The 16,562-nt window shown below is 43.5% G+C and overlaps 2 protein-coding genes across 4 annotated transcripts; one reads left to right on the forward strand and one right to left on the reverse strand.

Moving 5' to 3' along the window:
- Window positions 1-2,954: 2,954 nt before the first annotated feature.
- On the forward strand, window positions 2,955-4,703 carry LOC136499138 (putative clathrin assembly protein At1g25240). The gene has a single exon (XM_066494831.1). The coding sequence runs from the start codon at window positions 3,293-3,295 to the stop codon at window positions 4,511-4,513; it is 1,221 nt and encodes a 406-aa protein (XP_066350928.1). The 5' UTR covers window positions 2,955-3,292; the 3' UTR covers window positions 4,514-4,703.
- Window positions 4,704-9,205: 4,502 nt separating this feature from the next.
- LOC136499135 (IAA-alanine resistance protein 1-like) lies at window positions 9,206-16,263 on the reverse strand. Of its 3 annotated transcripts, none has more exons than XM_066494828.1 (12): window positions 15,291-16,263; window positions 15,111-15,194; window positions 14,976-15,025; window positions 13,990-14,041; window positions 13,150-13,257; window positions 13,032-13,085; window positions 12,490-12,749; window positions 11,071-11,214; window positions 10,847-10,954; window positions 10,383-10,484; window positions 10,256-10,300; window positions 9,206-9,640 (listed from the first exon to the last, which is right to left on the reverse strand). In XM_066494828.1, exons 1-12 carry the CDS (start codon window positions 15,637-15,639, stop codon window positions 9,548-9,550), a joined length of 1,449 nt encoding a protein of 482 aa, XP_066350925.1. In that variant the 5' UTR covers window positions 15,640-16,263; the 3' UTR covers window positions 9,206-9,547. The 3 variants fall into 3 exon arrangements, with proteins under 3 accessions (XP_066350925.1, XP_066350923.1, XP_066350924.1); XM_066494826.1 differs by lacking the exon at window positions 9,206-9,640 and adding an exon at window positions 9,647-10,144 and having other exon boundaries at window positions 15,291-16,262; XM_066494827.1 differs by lacking the exons at window positions 9,206-9,640; window positions 13,032-13,085 and adding an exon at window positions 9,647-10,144 and having other exon boundaries at window positions 15,291-16,261.
- Between the last annotated feature and the right edge of the window lie 299 nt (window positions 16,264-16,562).

A 16,562-nucleotide genomic window follows, 5' to 3' on the forward strand; every position in this document is an offset into this window, starting at 1 on the left:
CTCCTGACCCACCGTCCGACCCTTAGGTTTCGGTGCTTGACGCCAAAGGGAGAGGGGGAGTGAGTATGTTAGATTTAGGGGGAGCATGTGAGATGGACTCGATTTTTTGTGTGTGATACTTCATGCATTCATGTTTACTCTCATGCATTGTGTTATATGTGATATCTGTATGATTGTGGAACTTATGTGACTTATGTGCTCTCTACTTTGATAATATGTCATGTCATTTCGTTATGCTCATTTGCTTTGCTTTTGCGTTTTACTCCGATACAAATGAGCTTTACTTTGTGTACTCATGTTTATTTCATATCTTGTGAGTACATTGCATTGGCTTGGATCATATAAGCATGCCTAACCCTCTTTTGTCTTATTGTTAATTTCTTATATGAACCAAGTATGTTGAAAACCTCACTCATCTCCTATACATACTCGAGGTTGTGTTGTCATCAATCACCAAAAAGGAAGAGATTAAAAGCATCTAGGCCCCTAGTTGGGTTTTGGTGATTAATGACAACATGATATTACTGTGACTAACATGTGTTTTGCAGAGGCAACTTGAATTAGGTTATGGTCATGATGATTGTTTGGGCAATTATGGTTTCATGCTCCTATCGATGGAAATCATTTCAATTTTCAAAGGATGGATGACAAGATTAAGGATGGACTAGTTCTAAGTGTCATTTGGCATTAGAGAGACACTTAGAGTAGTTTAGGACTTTGTTTTTCCTTTGGCCATACTATTAAGGGGGTATGAACTAGTAGCTGACCTAGGTGAGTCTAATAGGTTAGGTGTGGTGCACACTTGTCAAACTTAGCACTAGGTAGCTCAGGAATAGCCATAAGATCGATTGGAGTCAAATTCATTCGTAAAGGATTTTAAATTGGAAGTGAAAGGAGGGTTAAATGATTATCTGGACGCTGATTTAGTGTTGACCAGACTCACAGGTGCTGCGTCCGGTCAGTGTTCAGCCCGTATAGCAGAAGCCAAGGAGAGACCAGACGCTGCGCATTGATTGGGACCAGACGCGCTGGTGCCGACCAACTGTAGCAGCTAGGTCTCAATGTTGATGAAGGATCGGACGCTGGACAGTGAATGACCGGACGTTGTGTTTGTAGCATCTGGTTAACATCAGTAATGTTCTAGAGAAAATTTGAGGACCGGACGTGTCAGGTCCAGGAGGATCGGACACTCCTATACGTCTGGTCGCTCCAACCGCCCTCTCTAATAGGGTGACGCCATGTAGCCGTTGGCTACTGACCGACGCATCCGGTCACATGGACCTACGCATCCGGTCACCTCGAAAAATGCTGAGTTAGACCCCAACCGTTATGTTTTGAATGGGGGTATAAATACATATCCTACTCGTCCAATTGAGCTCTCTTGTCCATTTGTTCAGCTGAGAAACACCTTTGGAGTGCAAGGAAGAGCAAGAGCCTAGTGGGGTGATTGAGATTTGATAATCCAAGATTAAGGACCTCAATTGTGCATAGGGAGTAGTAAGTGTGCATCCACTTTTCTCATTAGGTTTGTCTTAGTCAAGTGAGAGTTTGTGCTTGTTACTCTTGGTGATCGCCATCACCTAGACAGCTCGGTGATGATTGGAAGCTTGGTGATCATCCGACGGAGCTTGTGGATGACCCAAGTCATGGTGTGAGCGGTTGTGGGCGATTCATCGCGATAGAGTGTCAAAGAATAAGCCCGTAGAGAGCACTTGATCCTTGCGTGGATCAAGAGGGAGCTACACCCTTGCGTGGGTGCTCCAACGAGGACTAGTGGGGAGTGGTGACTCTCCGATACCTCAAAAAACATCGTCGCGATTCTCTCTCCCTCCCTCTCTTTACTTTGAACATTTACATTTGAGCAATTCAATTCATGTCTTTACATTCTTAGAATGGCCATGCTAGAGTAGAATTAGAACCTAGGGTGCAAAACTTTTATGTGGTAGAACAATAGAAACACTTCTAGGCACAATGGGGTGAAATGGGTTAAGTGTAGGGCTTAATTATTAAAAGAAATTTAGAATGAGCCTATTTTTCTTCTCTTGGGCATCTTGATCCTTTCAGCCTCTATTCGCCAAAGTAGCCTAATTCATGATGTTGCACATATTGAAATGGCTATAAATATATGTTTCAAGTGTACGTTTCAAATTCTTCATCTGTATCAGACATATGTTTCAAATATTTCATCTAGATATTATAAAAGTAGATCTAGACGTTGCATATATATGCATATTGCAAGTGTATATTTTAAGTGTTTTAGACGTTTCATACGTATGTTGTAAATGTTTCATCTAGATGTTGTATATGTTTGTAATGACGGCTTTCAAGTGTTTTCCAGATGTTTTGCAAGTGTTTTAGACGTTCGGACGTATGTTGGAAGTGTTCTATCTGGATGTTGCACATATTGCTGCAGGACCCATCTGCCGTAGCCACCTGCTGTAGCTGCTGGGTGACGTCCGGGCTGCACGGGCCCGCTGCTGGGGCGCCGCTGAGCCGGCGCAGAGGGACGCGTGAGAATCCAAGCACAGGCGTGAGATCCCACGCGGTGGAGCGTGCCAAAAAAAAAGGCGGCGTGGGCTCCATTTCTCTTGCGCGTGTGGCACCGTCCGATGCTGGTGCTCCGGATCGGACGTCCGTTTTTCCATTCTCTTGTTCAGCGGTTGAATTAAAATGAGTATTTTTTAAAGAAGTTAAATTAAATGAGTTTTGGTTCGACTCGAAAAAGCAAAGCTTGAGTTTTTCTTTATTTTGAACCATGGAAAATTTAGTATATTTCAAGAATCTAAGATAGTGTCCAAGCTCCATTTAGAATGCTGGAATTTCTAGCGGCTTTGTGCGTATACGCAAGAGCAAACATGAGCTCGGCGCCTCGGCCTCAACCTCAACGCGACACGATCGGGATTTCAGGCTCACGGGGCCTTATAAAAATTAGAATGCTTGACCTTGACCTGGCCCTCCACCGTCCACCTCCACCTCTGTCCCTCCCTCCCATGCCGACTCACCTCTTTTGTCTCCCCTCCGACCCCCCGTTACTGCCTGACACGTTCTTGGCGCTTCGTTTCTCTTCCTCCCATCCCATGCCGTTCAGTTAATTCCGTTGTCCTGACAACTCTGTTTCTTGGAGCTTTCATCCTGTGCCACAAGAAGCTCGAGCGGCCAAGAACGCTTCCGGCGTGGCGCGGAGCTGGCAACCGTCGTGGATTTGATCTTCCCTGGGCACGTCGAGCTCGGCGGGGCCGGGGAAGGCGGTGACGCCAGGTGGTGGGTCTGCGCCGGCGGCGGCGGCCAGGAGATGACGACCGCGCGGCAGTGGTGGCGGCGCGCCGCGGCGGCCGTCAAGGACAGGAGGAGCCTGTACCTGACGCGCGTGGCGGCGCTGCGGCCACGGTCGGCCGCCGCGGCGGCGGCGCTGAGGAGCCCCGAGCTGGAGGCGGCCGTGATCCGCGCGACCAGCCACGACGAGCGGTCCGTGGACTACGGGAGCGCGGCGCGTGTCCTCGCGCTGGCGCGCGCGTCGCCTCCCGCGCTACAGCCGCTCATGTGGGCGCTGGCGCGCCGCGCCGGGCGGACCCGGTGCTGGGCCGTGGCGCTCAAGGCGCTGATGCTCGCGCACGGCCTGCTCCTGCGGTCCGACGCCGCGCCACTCGCGGCGCGCCTCGGCCGCGTCCCCTTCGACCTCGCCGACTTCCGCGACCGCTCGTCGCCGCCGTCCAAGTCGTCGGGCTTCTCCGCCTTCGTGCGCGCCTACTTCCGCTTCCTCGACACCCGCTCCCTCTTCGCCGCGGAGGAGCTAGACGACGACGCCGGTGGTTCCGGTAGCGGCGGCGGCGAGGCGGCCGACGACGGCGAGGACGCGCGGCTGGACGGCGTGACCAAGCAGCAGCACCTGCTGGACCTGCTCATGCAAATCCGGCCGTACGGTGACGGCATGGAGCGGGGCCTCATCCTGGAGGCCATGGACTGCGTCGTCATCGAGATCTTCGAGGTCTACAGCCAGATATGCACGGGCATTGCCCGCTTCCTCGTCGCCGTTCTCGGCTCGGCTCCGACGACGCCGCGTCCACGGCCGGGAGAGACGCTGGCGGCGGCGAGGCGGCGGAGGGGAGTGCAGGGGATGCGGGTGCTGAGGAAGGCCGCGGAGCAGAGCGCGCAGCTGTCGTCCTACTTCGAGCTGTGCCGGGGCCTGGGCGTGCTCAACGCCGCCGAGTTTCCGGCCGTGGAGCGCGTCCCGGACGATGACATCAGGGACCTCGAGAAGATCATCATGAGCCACCACGTCGTTGAAGAAAGCGGCAAGGAGGAGGAGAAAGAAACGAAGGCGTTGGTGGTCGCCGTGGAGGAAACCCGACCGGCGTCGAAGACAGTGGTGACAACGGAGTGGGTGGTGTTCGACGACGACGACGACGACAATGCCGCCGCCGGCGCCAGGGCGGGGCGTTTCGGTGGTTACATGAATCCGTTCGTGGCCGCGCCGTGGGACGCCGTAGCGGGTAGCAGAGACTTGTTGGTTTAGCGCGTGCTTGGTAGCAGAGATGGAAATTGGAATGCCATCTGATCCGTCGGATTTTTAGCCAAAAATTACTCAAAATTTGTCGTCTATCGATTTGACCGACTACTACTTTGCATTATTAGAACATTGAGTGAATCCTTGTAAATAGATACAGTATGTTGTACGTCCTTGGAAATTGGGAGATGAACGTGAATTGTGAATCACACTCCCTAGTAAGTTCCAGTTTTTGGTTTCTCGTGTTTTTTTTTTTTTTTGACAGGTTTGTTACTTATTCTTTGGTCACTTTTTCTCAAATTTTGTTTCACTATACTGTTGATTAATAAGTCAAATAAAGTACTTGATGGTAGATAGGCAATCAAGCTCTACCCACTCACGCCTAAGCAATCGTAGGCGATTATTGTGCATTTTCAATCGGTCAGAGTAATTCCTTGATGACAACATATGGCATGTTAAAATAAAAAGTTAAACATTATCGATCACGCATACACGGTAGGATCAATTTTCATTTGTAAAACAAGTAGGAAATCATTCTAAGCAAAAACCATACGCAGATCAAATGTGTAAGTGCTATACAAGACGGTGCTACTCCACCTAGTGCCTAGGCGCATGCCTAGCACCGATTTTTGAATGAAATTCTAACCTCCATCTCTACCTTCTTCTTCCTCCTCTCTAACCCTATCTTTTCCATCTACCACCCACGGTCCCTCACCTGTTCCGACCCTATCCCCCCTTCTTATCTCTAGGGATTCTTGCCAATGGACTTGTGACCATAGCTCATTGCCATGCTAATCATCAACCTTTAAAAAGAATGCAATTGATCTCTTTTTCTAGCAAAATACAACATATCATGAAAAAAAAGACTATGCAAATAGTAAACAGTCGGTCACCCTCTTTTTTAGCATTTAGACCATTATATGCAGTAAAAGATGACTTATTCATTTGTAGGCAATGTTATCCTAAATACTAAATGGTAAACAGTTGATCACCTTTTATTTAACATTTAGGTCATTTAGATGGTGTTTGAACAGAATTAAAGGTCTAAACGATTTTGAACGGAGTTGAAGGACTAAACAATCCACAGGACTCAAGAAGCATCTGAGTGTATATCTAATTGTAAGAGGTCTAGATAAGCTTTGATATATGCACGAAACACCACCGTTGCTTGTCTAACTTGTAAGCATGCCCTTAAACCCGATTTAATCCGTTTATTTTTTTCATCCGGAACAGTGTTTTTCTCTCACAAATTCATCCAGCATTTCTCCAAACCATCCAGATTCCTCCAGAATTCAGACAAGCGAACAGGGCCATAGGATTAACTTGTAAGTACAATTCAATGTCTTGTAATGCATTGCGGACTGTTTGACGCAGGATGTCTTGTAAGTACAACCAACAAATGGCTAGTTCAGTGCGGGCGCGTAGTATGCTGTTATTCTTGACGTGAGATCTCAAATAAATGGCCCATACCGTTTCTTTTCACCAGAAGTAGTAGTCCCCCCATCAGGGACCTACACGTTACATCTTGCTTTCTCGACGCCATGATTTTGAGCTACCTATTTGTTTGGGCTTGTTTGACTTATAAACTATATTTTTTAGTCAACAAATATTATTTTTCTCTCACACCAAATCAGCCAACAGTACTTTCAGCCATGACTTATCAGTCAAACAAGCCCAAACGAACAGAGCTTATATCCAAGCTTGTATCCTTTTGTATTGTTTATTTACTCCTATATCGTCCCGCCTTCCACATTAATACATGACTTGGCAATGTTCCTTTTGTCACCATATGTCATCGCTCTACCACCTGCTATACAGGTTACATGTTACTTTAGTTGCCTAGTTGATGTTATGATCTCAAGTTCAGGGTCAAAACCTGATGCAAGCATATGGATCGATTTGCTTCTCTTACTAACTGCATATCTGATGTGTCAGTCATCCCTATTGGATATATATGTTGTATTGTTCGATAGTCATCTCTTTATGTTTTGGGCATCATATTGGCGATCCGTCTACATTACTATTCGAGTCTTCGAGAGGAAGAGAGAAAAAATTACATTAACCATTCTCTTGTATCGGTTTTTATATTCTGATTTTTTATATTAATTCTTTCAATTATCATCCTAAAGTTAGTTCCTTTTTTTCTAAATAATTACATTTGACATCAAAAGATAATTTTAATTGCAGATTTAAATCTTCTTTTATTTCCAAGGTGAACATTCGATCACATAACCAATTTTATGAAGCTATTTTTCTATATTGATTTATAAAACTCCCCTGTTGAACTATGTTTCTTTTTTTAATATATTGGACATAAGAAGATAATTTGAATCTTAACTTGAATCATTTCCAAGTTAATTTTGAACTTTTTGATGCACGAGGGTGCAACAAAGAAACTTTGGTTTGTGTTTCTTTTTTATTATATTGGACATAAAAAGATAGTTTGAATCTTAACTTGAATCATTTCTAAGTCAACGTTGAACTTTTTGATTCACGAGGATGCAACAAAAGAAAGTTTGCTTTATTTTCTTTAATAATGGCATGGTAGCTATATGTAAATAGTTTAAGGACGTTTTTAGAATACCTTTTATGTTATGGCAGTGGTGTGTGATTCTTTTAACACCGGCATGGTAGACAATAGAAAATTATGTTTATGGATATATTTTCGGGTTAATTTCTATGCAAAGGCATTGGCGGGGTACTTCTATTTTATTTTCTTGGGTTACGCAATAATTTTTAGGCCTTACTTAAGAATTAATATGAAAGCTTATTTTGCTGACCAAATACTCGAACAATCGATTTAATACTTACACAAGACAACAGTTCATGGCTATTAGCAATAGTACAACGGTCAGTTGTGCACATTCTATACTCCCTCCATTCTAAATTATAAGACATTTTAACTTTTCTAGATACATAGCTTTTATTATATATCTAGACATAATGTATATGTGAGTGTATAGTAAAACTACAACTATGTTTGGTTCAACTTTTGCAAAGTGTTTCTGCTCCAGAAGTTGTTTTTCTAGAAGCAGTTGTTTTTGTTGTGCAATTTTTGCATAACCTTGGACCTTACTTTTGGCTTTTCAGTTTTATGCTTTTCCAAATGGGTGGAAATAAATAGACGTTTTACAGTTGTTCAAAGGAGATAAAAAGAGAGTGTAGATTTTATAGTTATTTTAACCAAAAAGCTTGTAGTTTTTCACAACACATAACTCACAACAACTTTTTCATAGCTCACAACTGTTTTTTCACAGCTCACAGATGAACCAAACAGACCCTACATATCTAGAAAAGCCAAAAACGTCTTATATTTTTTTTCTAATTGTGTGGTAATTTTAGGTCATCATAATTGATGTGAAGGTTTCTTTTATTTGTTAATAAATATTAAAACAATAGATTAGAATTTTGAAAGATGGCTTGTAATATGTTATTATTTCAAACAGTCCCTTAGATCACATAAGAGCATCTTGCAAGTAAGGATTGGTTTCAATGAACCAAAATTGCATGAAATTCCACAGTTGCAAACAATGATTCTAGTTTTGGATACCAATGATTGGTACTTCCTCTTTTCTGCGCTCTGTTCGTTTGGGCTTGTTTGGCTTATAAGCCATGGCTGAAAGTATTGTTGGCTGGTTTGGTGTGAGAGAGAAATAATGTTCGTTGACTGATAAGACATGGCTTATAAACCAAATACGACCAAGCGAACAGGCCGTAAAGCATTTTGACTTTTCTGGATGCTTTTACTCTATATCTTCAGCATAAGCTAGATATCTAAAAAAAGCTAAAATATTCTACAATTTTTTATTTTTTTAATATCTTATAATTTGGAATGGAGAGAGTAAGCAGCACATGGACTTTTATCCATCTCACAAGCTCGTGTTTGATCCGTTTCTTAAATTCTCAATTCGCGCGTCGGTGTTTTAGATCTGCGATCGGTGACCACTGACCGTCCACCTATTCTTTCCCTGACACGATGAGCAATTATTGAGGAGCCTTCAAATCCTTGTGTTGTGTCGAGCATGGCCTTTCTGTTCCTGTACAAAATTTACGAGTTGGCGACAACACCGTGCGGTGCGAGATCGACAGGTCGAACAAAGGACCAGCGCAGTAATTCCTGTTCCCCGTCCGATCAATACAAATGCCCACCGATCTAAACAATGTCCATCGTCGTCCTGTAAAACGTTTATACTGCTGCTATATGCCTATTTGGATGTCGTTGTTTTTTTTTTAAAAAAAAACTCATAGTATCGAAAACTAGCTTTCGATGAGACGTGTACAACCTTATATAAAAAAACAGTTTCGAATCGTTTTTTAAAAAATAAGAAAAAGACTAGTTTCAGCAGTAGTTGTTCTCAAAACTATTCTTAATATATCCGTTGCATCCAAACACCTCAGGAAGCTTACACCTTATTCGCTGAGCTTATAAGCCGTGCTTTTTCAGCCAACGAACAGTATTTTTCTCTCACAACAAATCAACCAACAGTACTTTCAGTCATGGCTTATCAGCCAAACGAACAGGACATTAGAGAGCAATAGATTTAGTAGGCTGGCTCGTTTTGGGCGTCCATATCAAGTAGCAACACGAGAACAAGTTGGATGCCCCTCGACTTCATGTCACATCAGATGTTGAACACTAATTTAAAGTATTAAACATAGACTAATTATAAAACTAATCGTAAAGATAAAGACTAATTTGTGAGACGGATCTATTAAGTCTAATTAGTCCACGATTTGATAATGTGGTGCTACAGTAAATATATGCTAATAATGAATTAAATAGCTTAATACATTCGTCTCGCAAATTACTCTTCACCTATACAATTAGCTAATGTTTAGTTCTCTTAATTAACATCCGATGAATGGAAATACCCCCATTACACACACTGTTCGTCAGCTATGAGCGTCCAGAGTCCGGCAAGCCAGAGTTCCAGGCGGAAGAATGCGCAGATCTTGTCCATTTCCATTCACCGAAGTGGTGGCATTCCCACCGGTGCACCGTGTACGGGGCAGGACCCAAGGATCACGGGCAGAGCACATGAATCAATGCCACCGATCCCGCGACAAGCGGGTGATGCCGCCAAAAGGGCCAGCACCTCCGCTTGGGAACAGGGATTCCACTATAGGCTGTTGACCCTGTCATTAGCCGACATCAGCCAGCCGGCCATAAAGTTGTACAGTATTCAGTTAGTACAAACGGGTGGCCTTCAAATAACAAGCGCTTTTTGGTACTATATAATCAGATGCGAAAATTTGTAAAGCGCTTTTTGGTACTATATAATCGAGAGGATCAGGGTGTGGCTCTGTTCGGCTGGTTTATTCGCAGCTTGTGCTGATTTGTACAACTGATTTGTTGAAAGAGAAAAATACTATACCATGATTGATAAATCGATTTATAATGGCAGCCGAACAGGGCCATACTGTACCATCGATTTGGGTTAACTGCAGTTGGACCTAAAGCTGCAGCTGGTGAAATGGAGACTCAGATTATTCTACCAGAGAAATGCCTAGAGCGACCAGCATCCCCATTGCGAGGGAGATCAGCTGAGCGACTGAGCTTTTGAGGGTTGTTTTCTGGTCGTTCATCTGTGGGAGGACTCCCGCGACAGCAATGTAAATGAAACCACCAGCGGTGAAACCCTGTAAAACATGACAGTTGGCAGGGCAGGTGGCGCATTATCTCCAACAATGAGATGTGCCAACGGTACAACAGGAATGCATGTTGGGTGGGTCTTGTTTGAAAGAGCATACCTCAATCAGGGAGGAATGTCCCGGATCTTTACCCAAAGACAATGCCTGCACATGCAGTAGAGTAATGTGTTATAAGCAGGGAAAAAAAATCGTTTTACCTTCGGGTAATTTTTTGTAGAGAACTCACTAGTGCTGTTCCAGCAAGAGCAACCAACGCAGAGAGAAAATTGAAGAATAGGGCCTTAGATACCGTGAAGCCTGACCGCACAAGGATACCAAAATCTCCTACCTTAACAGAGAAGGAATAGAAAGATTAAGATCAACAAGTAGTAGTAATTTAGTGAACAACTGTTCTGCCAATGAAACATCGCTGAAAAAACTAAAGGTTCGAGGTGAGCATCTAACTAGTTTTCTTAATCTAGATCCAGGAACCAGAAAAATATCAAATGATTGCACTTCAATAGATGTTATATTATTGCAGAATAGCTCCATAGTATTTTAGCATGAGCTAGTTTTGCCAGATGCTGCCTAGATATAGATATCAGCACTAATACTGTGTAACAGTGACAGAAAGTTAAACTGGAATGCATCAGAAAAGTAATACTGAAACTACTATGGTGAAATTTAAGTTAATCTAATGGCAACCATAACCTCTTGGGGAAGTTCATGTGCAAGCAGAAATAAAGTCCTGGACCAGCCACCAACAGAACCATGTAACAGAAAGGCACTCCCGAGAGCCATCCCATCAGTGAAGTTATGCTGCATCATTCACATGAATTTCCATCAAAATCCAAACTAGCAAGTAATTCAGAAAATCTAGCACATAAACATGAGCATGTGTGAAATACAAAACATGGTTCAGGTGATAGACTTACGACACCATCTGAGAAAAGGTTGAGGTAACCAAACACTAAGTTAGAGTTTGAAATTGATGAGCCCTCATTTGATGATGCTTTTTCAGGGGCAGGATCACTTTCAGAATTGGCAGGCTCTCCATCAGTGGCTTTGGATGAGCTCCTCTGTTCATTACAGGCACATCATGTTCATAAATCATAAGTGGATCACGTGCCTCATTAAGTGGGAGAAATGCAGAACCACCATAAAAACTGGGATCCTAAAAACTGAGATCCAAACAGTGATCTAATTGCACAGAATGTATAATATGAAGAAAGGAATATGCTGCCCGTGAGCTCCAAAGATTTGATAGCGCATCTTATATTATTGTGCATATACATATACTGAAAGCTTGCTGCAAGCAATGTGCACTTTCTGGAGAGGAAAGAATCATTACAAGAAATATTAAGTTCTACAGCTTAGAATCATTATAAGACATATTAGTTTCTATGCAACCACCTGATTGCAAAAAAAAAAAAAAAAAAAAAGACCTATAGGCCAAGTTGAGGGCAAATGGGCAATAAGGCATCATTTATGTTGATCCAATTTTACCCACGACCTTTATCTTCTTTTCGAACTTAAATGAATTCATTAAGTACCTATTCAAATCTGAGTGTCAAAACCTTTCCTTTTAGCTTTTCACCAAATGTGACAAATACACCCTCTATCCCAAACAGGATTCAAATTTTGTCACAAAATACTTGACCTTCTCACTTTCAATTGCACATTTATCTTTTCCTAATACACCTTTCTCTTTTCTCAATACATCTCTATCTCTGTCCTTGTTTTCTGTGCACCACTTTTTCACTCCTTAATTCCTGTGCCCAGACCTATAAAGTCATCTGTTTTGGGACGGAGGGAGTAGGTTGGCGACTTGGTGTTGCCCTTCAACTATTCCTTTTACCGACACACTTTGCAAGTTTGATTCTCCTTTATTCAGTGCTTTTTTTATAACATAATCAGGATCGAATTGCTACCATAGATGTAACACACCACACTTTCTTAGAGCCATTGGTTAGCTTTCATAATTCGGCTTTCCCATACTTTAAGAGATAAATTGTATGCCCAATGAGGTGCTCTGTTTCACAATTGCCATAAGACATCTGATAAAGTGTGCCTGGACATATTTTCCTTTAAGTGAACCAAATATTGTGTGGCTATTTTTTTGAGTTTCACATAGGCTATGTTTCCTTAAAAAACTGTTATGTTCCACAAGAATTTTCTATGCACACTTGGCAACTTTCAAATTCCTAGTATCCTTTTTTTTTGGCCAAAATGTAAATGGATTGCAGAAAGAACACATAAGCAATCATACAGTACCACAGAACTGATACCTTGGGAAAACATACCAGATACTTTCTATGTTTTGCATCCGAAAAGCAGAGTTCAGTTAGATATACCTTGCGTATAGTAGCTTTTGATTCCTGCCCATCACTTATTTTTCCAGTGGCGCCATCAACTAAAGGTTCCTCTTCAGTATGATCAATGTCTGTACCATCGGTATCACTCTTTTGGTGATTCAATTTGGCTTTATCACTAGAATCATGCCGTTTATGATTATGATGATGGTGCCCATGATCCATGCTATGAGCCCCATTTTGAGAATTGTCTTCAACATACCTCACAATCTTCTCAACGATAAAAAACAGTACAATGCCAACTGCATGGAATAGTAGTTGAATTAGACATATGGAGAAAGGGAACAGATCAAGTAAGTTAGATGCATGTGGAAAGAAAACAGATCAAGGACTCCTGAGTAATAAAATGTCTGGAATAAATTCATGTCACTAAGAGCAATAGTGATTACTGCTTGTGCAGATTTAACATGTCAGCTGGAGGGCAGTGACATACTGACATCCAACATACTTTGGGTTAAAAGAAACAGTCTGCAGCAACTGAATCAAGAAAGAGGCATCTCCATATGACCATATAAAGGGCGTACCCAGTGCAGAGAGCTCCCGCTCTGTGCGGGGTCTGGGGAAGGGTGTCGGTGGCCCTGGCAAAACAAAAAGTTCATAGAAGAAAATTCTATCGGACATACATGTGTAGGATATACTCACATAGTATAGACAACCCCACAGAAAGATCCTCCAGTGAGTGTGCATGTGCATGCTCATGAGCAAGATCATGACCCTCATGATCATGATGCGAATGTGAATGTCCTCCACCTGAGCAGCAATTGAAAAACAATGCAAGTGAGAGAGTGCTCCTATGGCGAATGAAATAAAAGAACTGCATCTACATCATGTACAAAGTGAAGATCAGAATTAAAGCAATGCAATATACAGTAGTGTTGTATGGATGTGGTGGCCCAGGTATCAATATGATGCTAGCACGAGCAACATACTATGATGCTGGAGGTTCAACACTTCAGTTTATAACTCATAGCATAGCAGAAAAGAACATGCAAGAGATGGTAGGAGTTAGAACAGTTTGATCCAATTGGTTCACACAGTGGGTAATTCAGAGATTTAGTGCTTTTAACAAAGCATTGGGCAGTAGGCAAAATATGCATGGAGCTATGCTTCTTTTTAAAATTACAAGCAGCTTGATTTAAGGTCATAAGTTACATTGGAGTAAACACAACATTTCTCATTTGCTAACTTTTCTATGACCTATGCAAAATCCACCCATCTACCCCTCCTATGTCCTATGGCAGTGAAAATATGGGGGGCACTAAACTGTCCTTGAGAACCAAGGTATAATACAGGAGATAAAGAAACAGTTTCTAGCTCAAGACAATTGTAGATAATGGGAGAGACACAACAGTACCTAGTAAAACACAAGTCTGCAGATATACATGAACCAAGCACAAACAAAAACAAGCGCAGATATACATGAACCAAGCACAAACAAAACAAGAACCAAAAGAAGACCTTAGCATGTATCAAAGGATATACCAAAAGCATGTGGCAGCTGATGAAGAAATGAATCTCCAAGCATTGCTCCTGCCTGCAGATTACATTGAAAGTTTGAAACCAAACAAGAAAAGCACATAAGCTGTAACATAGTTGATTCTGAACAAAGTAGTAGAATCAGTCAATTAGATCAATACTATAGAACCTCAAAACCTCATACAGATACTATTGGAGCAAGACAACATCATAAATAAGCTAAATAATCTCAAAATTATGGGGCGTCGTCTCATGGCTGACTCTTCTGAATATAAACTTCTACAAATATCTAAAAAATGTAGGTTTATTTTGACTGCATTGCGTATTCAACTGGATACATGCTGATACACAGAACCCATCACGAAAAAATATGTTAAAAAACAAGGGCAGAGGATGTATTAACCATTTGCATTTCTATTTATCTTTTGCAGGAGAAAGGAATATCACTTTGTATATGAGAAAGTGCAATCATCGCAGATCTGTTACAACTTACGGTTTTATGTAATCAAGCATGTGCTTCAAACAGATGACACAATTCCATTTGTCTGCTTTTGTGGCACTGTTTGGTTGATTTGTTCCCTACTGAATGAGTAGAAATACATCATAATGAAATTCGATACAACCAGAGTTTTCTATGTTATTTATAACATCCATCATGGACAAAATTTTACAGGCAACATTTCATATGCAGGGTCAATTCAATTGCCCCCAAATGAAATAAAATTCACAGGATAACACATAATTCATCTTTGTGACTTTCACTGAATGCAGATATTACTTTTTATTAGATTGTAATTGCAGAAGATTATCTTAGGGTACATTAATTTTCAAGCTGCATTCACTAGACTGACAGGAGAAATTGTAATGTACTTGGCTAGGTAGCTCTCAGGATTTGCTAAGGAAAACCACAGAGTTGAGTAGATTGCAGACAAATATCCATTTGCTAGCTCCATTTAGCGAAATCTTCTAACAGCTGCACACTCCACACTTACCCCAAACACTGCAAGCGAATCCACTATGGCCTTAGACGGTTTCCCCTGAACTGCAGAATCGAAACAAACCAGACAATCAGGACCTGCGCAGAAGGGCAGGCAATCAATCCCCAGATTGCAGAGGGGCGCACTCACAGAAGATGACCGGGAGGAGGACGAGGCAGACGAGGGACGCCATACTGACCAGCAGTGAGCACCCCATCGCGCTCAGCCACACGCCTGCTCCATCAAATCCCCCAAATCATTCAATCGCCTCGGAGTAAATCGCGCCTCAAGCGCAAAGACGAGCGGGATCGGAACAAAAAATTGCCTAACCCATGGGCGATGTCTCCGTGTCGTCGTGGCCATGGTGGTGGTGGTGGTGGTGGTGGTCATGGTCGTGCTCGTCGTAACCGAAGGACTCGAGCTCGAGATCCGCCTCCTCCGCCATCTCCTCCGGGAGCAGCCGCTGGATCTCGCCGTGGCCATGGCCGTGGCCGTGGTGGTGATGGTGGTGCTCATGGTCCGCGCCGCCGCCGCAGCTGTGGCCGTGGTGATGATGCTCGTGCGGTTCGTCGTGGTCGTGGAAGGAGCAGGACGACTCCGAGTGCCCTGCGGCGGGGGCGGCCAGGGCCGCGGCAGCCGCCAGGAGGAGCAGGGCGGCGGCGAGGCTTCGGCGGCGCATTAGGGCTCGCGCGTCGGTGTGCGCCCGCGGGGTTTTTTGGGGGTGGGGGTGTCAGGAGGCGGAGGAGCGCTTGCAGACGCCCTCGATGGTGACGACGACGACGAGCACGAAGAGGAGCACGACTATGCCAATCACCACGCCGAACGTCACGACGTCCATGTCCATCCGATTTTATAATTACACCCCTCAATTAACTCGGGGAAAAAATATGACAATAAAATTAAACAAATCGAACCAGCTCGCTACGACTTGAACGATCAGGCCTCTGAGGCTCGGATCGGGCACCAGGGCTGAGAATTCTGACTCGGCAGCGGGGAAATCGGAAGCTTCTCTGACCTCGTGCTCCCCCGTACGCAGCAGCGTACACTTTGTGTCGGTGGCAAGCAAAGTGTTCTTCAATTGCGAGAGCACCGCGATGATCGGGCGCCGAGGAGTTCCACAACACTACAACACTGGAGAGAGGATCATCGGAAGGAGGACGGCAACAGGATCATGATAGGTTTGAAGGGAGCCCGATCGAGCCGGGTGTCGATCATGGTGCGACTGCGATGCAGGATGCGGTGGTTGCAGGTAGACGAGGGGAGTGATGAAGAGTGTGCATCAGTGTGCATCAGCCCGTCAGTGGAGCAATACCTTTTCTCTCTCTTATTCCAGAGCTTATCTTTCCTACTTCTCGAGTCTCGACGGCAACTTCTTTTTGCCGTCTAGTGAAATGAGTGCCATGTTGCGTTCTCTCGTTGGCTCCGTTCGACCGGTAGAATTTTAGCTGAAACTGACTGAAAACATTGTTCTGGTTAAATTGTTGTAAGAGAAAAATATTGTTTTGACTAAAAAAAAGAAGCCAAACAAACTGAATATGGGGTAAGACGAACAGGGCCAATGGCTCTGGCGTCTAGGCGTCTAGCGTCTAGCATCAGTATCAG

This window comes from Miscanthus floridulus, chromosome 13 (genome assembly GCF_019320115.1).
Source record: "Miscanthus floridulus cultivar M001 chromosome 13, ASM1932011v1, whole genome shotgun sequence".
NCBI lineage: Eukaryota > Viridiplantae > Streptophyta > Magnoliopsida > Poales > Poaceae > Miscanthus > Miscanthus floridulus.

What these genes read in the sequence shown, in the direction of transcription:
- LOC136499138 (XM_066494831.1), top strand. Translation starts at nt 3,293, where the DNA reads ATGACGACCGCGCGGCAGTGGTGGCGGCGCGCCGCGGCGGCCGTCAAG.
- LOC136499135 (XM_066494826.1), bottom strand. Translation starts at nt 15,639, where the DNA reads ATGCGCCGCCGAAGCCTCGCCGCCGCCCTGCTCCTCCTGGCGGCTGCC. An exon ending in TGTGGGGTTGTCTATACTAT is followed by an intron (nt 13,086 to 13,149) that starts GTGAGTATATCC and finishes TTGTTTTGCCAG; the next exon opens with GGCCACCGACACCCTTCCCC. An exon ending in CACATGAACTTCCCCAAGAG is followed by an intron (nt 10,485 to 10,846) that starts GTTATGGTTGCC and finishes TTCTCTGTTAAG; the next exon opens with GTAGGAGATTTTGGTATCCT.